Below are 9,704 nucleotides of genomic sequence, written 5' to 3' on the forward strand. Positions count from 1 at the left end.
TTCGAATTTCACTATTAAACCGATTGTTGCTACTCGAGTTATCAAGAAATAAAATCTAAGCTTGCAACACCACATTCATTTTTTAGAATTATAAAAACTTCTACCATCAACGACCTATTTGCAAGACTTTCTCGATAATTATGAAAAAAAAGGAGAAAAAAATTAAGAAAAAAGTGGGCAAGAGAGAAGAGCAAAATGTTCTGTGTACTATCCGTGTTCTTTGATAAGTTTTAATTTTTTGAAATTTGTAATTTTTTCTTTTAATCTATAATACAAAATACCTTATTTCTTTTTTAAACCCATCATTTCTTGTCTGTAACCCATCATAATTTTGAGTGACTTTCAATTATAAAATTTTGGAGTTTCTAAATTTATAATACAAAGTTTTGTTCTTCTTCTCCAAACCCATCATACACACATATATATTATTTTTAATGATATGGGAAGAGCAAAACCAACCTCGACCTGTATGAAAAAAAGGGGAAAAAAAAGAGTAAAGAAATATGATAATTAAGAGAGCATAAAGCAACAAAGCAAATGAAAAAATTAATAGGATCAAAGTGAATGGGTAATTTATGAGATTGAATGTAGGAATTTTAATTGCAAAATTCTTGATTTTTTCCTTATTGCAATTGATTTCTTATTTATTTTAAAGATTTGTTTTTAATTTTTTACAATTATTGTTAATAAAATTTTAAAATATCAAAATTTATATATCCGTACATGATAAAATATAAAGGCACATAATTATGGATGGTGGGTTTAAATTTAAATACTCAAATATACGTACCCTACCTCATTGGCCGTTAAAATTTATATTTTAATATAATTATATAAATTTTTATTTCGATATCAATCATGTTTATTTTTATGGTTTATGTTTAGAATTCATGATTATCCTTCTTAATAATGTTATCTCCAAAATTTGAAATTATATCTCCTCTTGAAAATGCAATATAACTTATTAATTTTATAAGTTTTTTTTTTAATTCCAATACATTCATAGTGTAAAAAATAATTATGGATAAATAAAAAGTGTTTCTTGAATAAGATAAAATTCATGGTTTTTTTTTTTTATAAACATTCTAAATTTTTGTTTTTCTATTATTGATTGGTGGAAACATTTCATTGATATATCTGGCTCAAGGCAAGATCAACCCCATGCCCCTGATTTCAACAGCCAGAACGTTGAACAATGAATAGCCCATACCATGCCATGCCTACAGTCTCCCTAGAAATTGCTAAATAAAGATTTCTTTACATTTTCTACCCTGCCGCCTAACACAATGCTCCTCATGAGACCCAGATTGCCTTTAATTTGCGCTTGAGAGGATTTTTTGTTATCATCACACTTCAATGGCTAGGCTCCAAACATACAACTCTTCCTCAGGAACTCTCAATGAAAGTGTCACTAAACCTGACGCATCTTCGTATTCAAAACTCACTTCTTCCGTTTCAACAGTTATTCTCTTTGGTCGAATTGACGAATAGGCTCCGAACATGCCACACCCTCGGATTTTCATGTCTATGTTTGCATGATGATATCTGAGTTCCTTGATGGCTCCCCCTGAATTGAACATCTTTATTAAGCCAATGGGAGCAAATTTACACCCATTGCTTAATATCTTTACAGGTACCACTGTGAAAACTTCATATTGTCGTGCCTTTAAAGTGATCGGCATTGTTGCATCATTTGGAAGGTAAGTCAATTCTCCTGCATTTGGAATCAGTGAAGTTTGTTCAGGGAAACTTAAATATTGTTGCACATATCCATGTCCAACAGATACTTGTATCCTATTAACAATAGGTTAAAAAGAAACATAAAATTCACATGATAGACATACCACCAAGATGGGAATATATGACAGAATCTCCATTCCATTCATCACCAGCTACTTTAGGCAAATAATCTACATCTCTAGCCCTCACATATCCTGTAATTGTATCAGGTTGTTTATCATGAATGATATTGGTTTTTCCAACTCTACACCACCCTGCCCCCTGGCAGTTGAATACGCCCATCACTCCAGTGAATTCGTTCAGATTCCATATCTTTAGAAGGCTGCAGTAGATACCAAGAGCATAATGAGCATAATTCGTAAGATGTCAGATACGTACTCAGAACGGAGTAACATAAGTAAAACTACTTTTCTTTTCTTTTTTCTCACCTTTTCCCGTCTCTGGCAGGATCTGAGAACAAGCAATCCCTTGTAGGTCTTCCTGGAAGTTTGGCTCTCAATATGGAACCATCAGGAAGTACAAGTTTCTTGAGTAGGTCAAAGTCATGTTGCCCAGGTTTGTCACTGTAATAATACAACACACAATATGAGAAATCAAGCGTTAAATTTACTACTGTCACAAAGCCCACTAGATGACACTAAATTGTACCTGACATAAATTGCACATCCTCCGACGGCACGGGCTGCTCCGTGGTATTCGGCCATCGGATGCAGGCTCTGTTGTCAAATTTATTCATGCGTTAACATTGGACAATTCAATGAAGCATGGATCGAATTTGAATGCTTTAAGAATAGGTAAAACCTGTAAACTTACGTGAAACATGTCCCAATCTGGTTGCATAAATTCCCCAAGGAAAACAGTGTTGTATGCAACTGATGCAATATGAATTGTGTGGGATGCCGGATCTCTAGGCCAGAAATCATCCGATGCCCTAATAACGGCGGTTCGTTTTGCACTGCACAAGCAAGTCATATGTCAGTGTAAGTTCAGGGTCACTGATAGCTTTACTAGTACATGACAGATGAAAATTTACCTGTATAAACCATCTGTGTTATGACTCATACAAGAGATTATATCATTGTTAGCAAAGTTCCTAGCAATTGATGCCTCTAAAGCCTGATGATATTTTCTAGCAAGTTTCACTCTTCCACCATGGCCCGCACCGAGAGTTTCAAGGATGTTCTGAACATCAACTTTGACTCCGTCAATACCGGCCGTCGCAAGGTATGCATGAAGTTCATCATAGAAGTTGAAAACCTTTTCAGGGTTAACAAGGCCAAGACCATTCTTAGTTATGCTGTCCAAAGCTTGATCAGGCTCATTTGACTCAACTCCAGGAGATGAAATAGGGTAAACCACTTTGGATTCATAGTGTTCCATTTCGGTAACATCAGGTCTAACACCTCCCCAATACCCTGTAATTGCATGCCAGACATAAGCATACTTCAAAGCATGTTTTTGTTTGATTTCGGTGACAATGTGGCGAAGCCCCAAAGCTGGATCCTCTACTCTGTGACCCTCTTTGCCATCTTTCTGAAATTTATGGTTCTCTTTGATATTTGTCAACCTGTTTGCAAAACTGAAACACAAGAAAGCTGAAAACAGCGAGACCTTTTAGCCTATGGAAAGGAAGAATTATCAAGAATAAGATGAGAATGGTCTAAATCCTTACTTGGCTGCATTATCAGCTCTGAATTCAGTTCCATGTGAATCCATGGCAACAGATTGCCATCCATCATCAATAATAAGAAACTTTGGATGAATCCCACCTTTCTCCAAGCTGAAAGAGTTAATAGTTAATCTCCTATATCTAATGCTCTAAATCTTGAATCGGATAAATAGCATTGAAATACTTAAAACTCACCTTTCCAATCCTTCCTTTAAACTCTCAGAGGTGACATTGGTGTAGAAAGCATCCCATGTACACCAACCGAACCAGTTCAACATGTCTGGCATCTGAACAACAAGAATGAATGCAATTATAATTCCATGTATTAGGAACAGAAACAACATCTAGCATCAGCAACAGAATGACTTACCTTCTTCCTCTCACGATGCGAAAACGTCTGCAAATGTTTTTCCACAGACCTGCATATAATTCCAGTATTACTTGGCTAATAATTCGTCATGTTAGACAATGTGCCCCAAGAAAAGTCATGATAAAACTCTAAGAAAGATATGTCGATGAGTTCATCTGCAGTCATGAAGCACTAAAGGACCATGGCTGAAGTAAACTATTTTACTTGGACTCGACTGTGAGTATTAAATACAGAAATGCTTATTTTTTAAAAAGTTCTTTCATTTATTTAAAAGTTCTTGGAGAGATGTATCCATAGACATCTCCAAATATGTGCAGGACATGGATGTCAAACACGGATGCTTCAACAAAAATGAAGGACCCGAGCGGCATGGGAAGTAAACACTGCTACTTTCAAGCATCATATGTACAAAGATGGCGTCAATGTAAAATGTTTTAAAACTTACTTCACAGCATTGGTGATGACATCAAATGGATCTGATCCAGCTGCCACAAAAACCAAATGATTCCCTTCAAACTCATCAACAGCTGGATCCCCTGCAATGGCCAATGATCCCTTCAGTTCTAGAAGGACAAACCAAAATTTTTTAAAACAATACCAAATCTGAGTAAATTATCTTGTTTTCCCTCTCATACCACTTTCCAAACAAATCTCCAGCTCATTTCTTTCATTGCCTTGAAGAACAGCCCTGAAATCCCCTTCAAGAATCGGTAAAAACACAACATATACGGCGGAATCGTCTCCATTTCCGGAGCAATCGCGTGCCTCCACAATCAAAAACTGGGTTTCGAAGGGGATATCTTGACCGCATGTTCCCATCCTCTGCGTCATCCACCACATTTTGAATCGGAAAACACACATAAAACGCAATCCCCTGCAACATAAGACAAATTCAGAATTTTGGCTTTTGATGACAAGAAAATCCTTATGTTGGCATCTTGGAATTGTAAAACTTTAAAAAAAAAAAACGAATGTTATGCAACATTTTCTAGGGAAACAAACAGTGAAGGAAGAAATAAGAATACATACTGAAGTTTGCCGACGGGGAAGACCCTGCGGCAACCCGTCTTATCTGAAAAAACACCGATGAAAGCTCCATCAGCCAATGCATCACCAGAGGCTGGAAGCACCACGATGTTGTCAGGAACATCGTGAAGAACACAGTTTCCCAACACCATTAACTTCCCATTATCACTCACACAAATCCCAGCCCCCACAGTCATTTTCTTCGTTTAACCAAGGAAAAGTGAGGAAAATATGAAATGAAATAAACAAAGATTGCCTTCCAAAACCCAAGTCCCAGATGCAATGAACTAATTATGGGGAGGGGACTATTTATAGTCCTGGAAAAAGAAATGAATTATGTTGGGTTATTCATTTATACGCATATAAAAATTCTTGAAATTAGTCACTGTGTTTTTATTATTATTAAAAAAAGGTAGTTATATTTGAAGGAGTTGGAGAATGATGAAATGACGATGAGAGTGAAAGCGTAAGACAAGGCCAAACTCAGTTTCAATGAGTTATTGTTCCTGCGACGATAACCAGTTTGGATTTGTCAGAAAGGGTACGCAGCCTTTTACGTTTCCAATTGGACCACACCAAAAACCAAATATTTATACATTATTTTACATTTTTTTTATTACATTCTAATATTTTGGGTTTTGTTAAACGAGGTTGAAATTTACAGGAAGAAATCAAGATTTTCCCTTCAACTTGGAGAAATGTCCATGCACCTAAAGTAAATCAAGTTTGCTACTCCACGTGGCTATTCTTTTCACCTCCCATGAAACTAAAATCATATTTATTTGTTTTCCATTTTGTACATTAAAAAACGCATTTAAACTAAAGTTTATATAGGTTGAATTAAATAAATTATTAAAAAATAATTCAACTATTTCGATTACTCATTCAATTCATTCCACTCATCAACTCAACTAATTTATGAGTTAAAATTAAACTATTCTAAATCTTTATTCTGATCAATTTCCATTTTAATTGGCCTAACTGACTCATTCAATTTAATTCTGAAAATAATAATTTAAATTTTATTTTATTATTTGTAAGTTTTAAGATGATATTTTATTTTTAAATTATTGTAAAAATGTTTTATTAAAGTTAAAATTACGATTTATATCTTTGATAAATTATTCTATCATTATTATTTAAATTATTCAAGTTTAAGTTACACTTTTTAGTAATATTTTAATGATCAAAACTAAAATATATACAGTCATAAAATAAAATGATTACCATTCAATATTAGATTCATTCTGTTAGTAACTAAAAATTACGTTGTAATTTAAAATAGCTTATTCATTCAATAATATTATTTTAAATCAATCAAATGAAATAAAAATATTATTTAACAAAATTTAAGAAATAAACACATAAAATATATTTAAAATATACATGACGATTTTAATAATTTAATAACTTAAATATAAATTTTAAAATAATTTAATAAGTAATTTTTTTTTTGAAATTAAATATATGTGAATTTGTGTTTAGATAGCGAAAGTGAGGCGCAAGGACTCAGAATACGTGTATCCAGCGTGGAATTGCCTCAAAAACAAATACATTATTACATTTGTTTTCTAGTATCTACTGTTAGAGTTGAAAATGATAGAAGAAAGGGATATTTACGTGTGGCCACGTAGATCACATTCAAACACACCTTGGATTCAACTTGGCACTCGTATCTATCCATGTAATGCAACACTCTTTTTTATTGCGTATTATATTTATATATTTTCATTGTTAAATTTTCCTACCATCCCTATTATATGTCTTAAAGATAGTTCTATGTTTATAATAATGTATTCATTATATTATTAGTTTAGAGTAAACTATTAAAATAATTATTTTTGTTTATTTTAGGTTATATTTTAGTTATTTATGTTTCAAATGTTACGTTTTAATGACTTGCATTATCACGTTATAACATTTTAGTCATTGAGTCATTAACGGTGTAACGGTAAACTAACGTTGTACGTTAAATAATCATTTCAAATAAAAATTTTAAGTTAATTTATACAATTGGTCCTCATATTTTTTTATTTTGAGCAATTTAATTTTTTCCTTTTATGTTCTTTTTAACTTTCCTTTTTTTTTCTTTAATTTCCATTATCTTCTGCTTCTACCTTTGTTTTCCTCCCTTCACCATTTCTTTTAACATTATTTTTTCTTTCATTCTGCTTTTTGATCCACTACCACCATAGGTAAGTAATTTGTGTTTTTGTCTCTTGCATAAGCATGGGAGAAATGGCAGGGTTAGATAATTAAGTTGAATTCAAGTGCATTCTGGTTTCAATGTGCTCACCAACAAACTTGGGAGGGCTTGAGAAGTATGTTACAAGTAGTGCTCGGTAATGTTAATATTCTCTAGTTTGCAACATATAACTAGATAAAGTTGTATATTTCTCACTTGCTATACACAAGGCCATTAGTAATGGTATGTATATTCCATGTATAACCTATATCATAGTGTTGATAGTTTATGCATGATAGATGGACCCTGAAATAATAAATTGATTTCTTCTTCTTCTTTTTTTGTTGTTAAGGGTTAGAAAGCATGTATAGCTTGGCACAAAAAAGCATTCAATTGAAACCAATGGCTTTTGTACATAGGTTGATGGGTCTTATAATTGGGATTCTTGGGGAAAATACTAAGGTGATGTATGGGGATATAATATCAATTTGCATTCTCTTTTAATTCTCCTTTTGATTTCTTAACCTTAAAAAAAATTGTGTGTTAAGTATTTCTCAAGTTGTATTAGCAGAATACTTGAAAGGATTTGGTCCTTGGTGAGCTATCATATTTCCACTTTCATATATTTTTGTTTGTTAGTAATGCAATTTTGGAGCCTTGTATGGGGTGCTATTTTAACATTTTTGTTTTGGCAACTATAAGAGCTTATCATGAAATTAGAGCTTGGATTTTCTTGTACATTCTTTTGAGTTATATATGTGTTTTCATTTCATCAAGATGGTTATGCTTGCCATAGAGTTGTTGATTGTTGGGAGTGAGCATGTGATAATACTTTAGAATGACATATTTTACGTGCTAATAGCATATTTATTTTGAGTATGATCCTACTAATTTGGGTTATTTTGTGATCTTTTATCTTTTAGGGACTTAATTGAAGGCAGAAGTAAATTTAAAGGAAAAAGGCATGAATTTGGAGATAAAGTGGACCAACATGCGAAGTAGGAGAGAAGTGCCAAAAATGCAAGCATGGACGACATAAGGGCTAAAATGCAAAAGAAGAGATTTTATAGCACAAGACTCTATTTTAATTTCAATTATATTAGGATAATTATTAAGGATTTTTATTTAGATTTAATTTTAGGATTTATTTTCATTTATCTTTATTTATCTTTATTTATTTGTATTTATCTTTTAGTATTTAATTAGGAATAGGTTTTCTAGTATTATAAATAGGGGATGGAGTGGCACATATTCGACATCTCTTTTTTTTGAAAACACTCCTTCTCCCAAAAACTCTGTCTTTTGTTCTCTCCATATTTTCTTCAATAAAAATCTCATTTCTATTATATTTATTTCTTTCCCAAAAATCATGAGCCACTAAACCAATCTAGCCGAAGGTTGTCAAAATTCCCTAAAAAGGTTCATGAGACTTAGAATCTGCGCTTAGCCTTTTCAACATGGTATTCATCGCTTCTCCGCATTACGGGGCTAACGCTTCCGTCCATGTCCCTTAATAGGTGATCTTTTCAACTTGTGTAAGGAACGGTCGATTTGTACGTTTTAGGAAGGTTGCATAGTCAGTTCATTGGCTTTCTGCGTCAAAGGTTGGCGAATTCAAGAGACAAAACGGCGTGGTATTCGCCGTTGAGAAGAAATGATCTAGCAGAAGATAGTCCCACAAAAGCGATTATTGGCTAGAGTCAGGTTCCGCCAAATCTTAAGTCTAAATTCTTGGAGTTGGTGGTCGTAGGTGTCCTCTTCCACTATAACTGGTTTATCTTGCTCGAGAAGGGTTACTTAAAAGCCAAGGATTGAACCCAAGGCGGAATGAGACAACCGGAGGCTAGAATCTCGCCATATAAGAAATTTTCTCTTCCCCAAACTCTGTTTATTTTTATATTCTTCATTTTAATTTCCACAATTTATTTAATTTAGCAATTTCAATTCACTTTAAATTCTGTTTTTATTTTATTTTTCCAGATCGAAATTCTTAATTTTGTTTTTTATTTTTCAGGAACGCGGTTTTCTTGGCCAAGAAATTGTCCAGGATTTCAAGAAACGAGCATTCGTACAATCCGGTCCCTGAGGATTCGACCCTACTTCCCATTTACTGTCATTTTTACTATTTTATAGGGAATAGGATATTTTTGGTGCTCTCAACGACGCATCACCATGCAAAAATGCTTTTACGTGTAGTGTGTTAGAACTTGAGGGGAAAACAGAGGGAGGAGTAAAAAGAATGAAAAATAAAGAAAAAGAATATAAAAGAAAAAATCAAATTACTCAAAAAGAAAAAATATGGGGACCAATTGTATAAATTAACCTAAAATTTTTGTTTGAAATGATGATTTAACGTGTCACGTTAGCTTACCGTTGCACCATTAACAACTCAGTAACTAAAATGTTACAACGCGAGAACGTAAGTGGCTAAACGTAATATTTTAAACATAAGTGACTAAAATGTAACATAACCTTAGGTAAACAAAAGTGATTATTTTGCTAGTGTACCTTATTTTTTATGTTATGTGGTTTTATAGCATTTAATTTGTTGTTTGTGACGAATGGTCGCCCACTCGACCACAACATAATTATTAGCATATCAACAAATTTTTGTATAATTAATGTTCATACACCACTAACTAATATAACTATTTTTCATGAAATAAATGATATGTTGCGGAGATATAATTTCTCCTTAAAAGAATTTTCTTATT

The 9,704-nt window shown here is 33.0% G+C and overlaps 1 protein-coding gene across 1 annotated transcript; it reads right to left on the bottom strand.

Moving 5' to 3' along the window:
• Positions 1-1,047: 1,047 nt before the first annotated feature.
• Positions 1,048-5,248, bottom strand: LOC107895160 (probable galactinol--sucrose galactosyltransferase 1). The gene is made up of 12 exons (XM_016820409.2): positions 4,809-5,248; positions 4,415-4,653; positions 4,225-4,315; positions 3,780-3,828; positions 3,605-3,696; positions 3,413-3,520; positions 2,774-3,319; positions 2,554-2,695; positions 2,389-2,456; positions 2,169-2,303; positions 1,845-2,062; positions 1,048-1,714 (listed from the first exon to the last, which is right to left on the bottom strand). Exons 1-12 carry the CDS (start codon positions 5,000-5,002, stop codon positions 1,347-1,349), a joined length of 2,250 nt encoding a protein of 749 aa, XP_016675898.1. The 5' UTR covers positions 5,003-5,248; the 3' UTR covers positions 1,048-1,346.
• Between the last annotated feature and the right edge of the window lie 4,456 nt (positions 5,249-9,704).

Source organism: Gossypium hirsutum, chromosome A13, assembly GCF_007990345.1.
Source record: "Gossypium hirsutum isolate 1008001.06 chromosome A13, Gossypium_hirsutum_v2.1, whole genome shotgun sequence".
NCBI classification, from domain to species: Eukaryota; Viridiplantae; Streptophyta; class Magnoliopsida; order Malvales; family Malvaceae; genus Gossypium; species Gossypium hirsutum.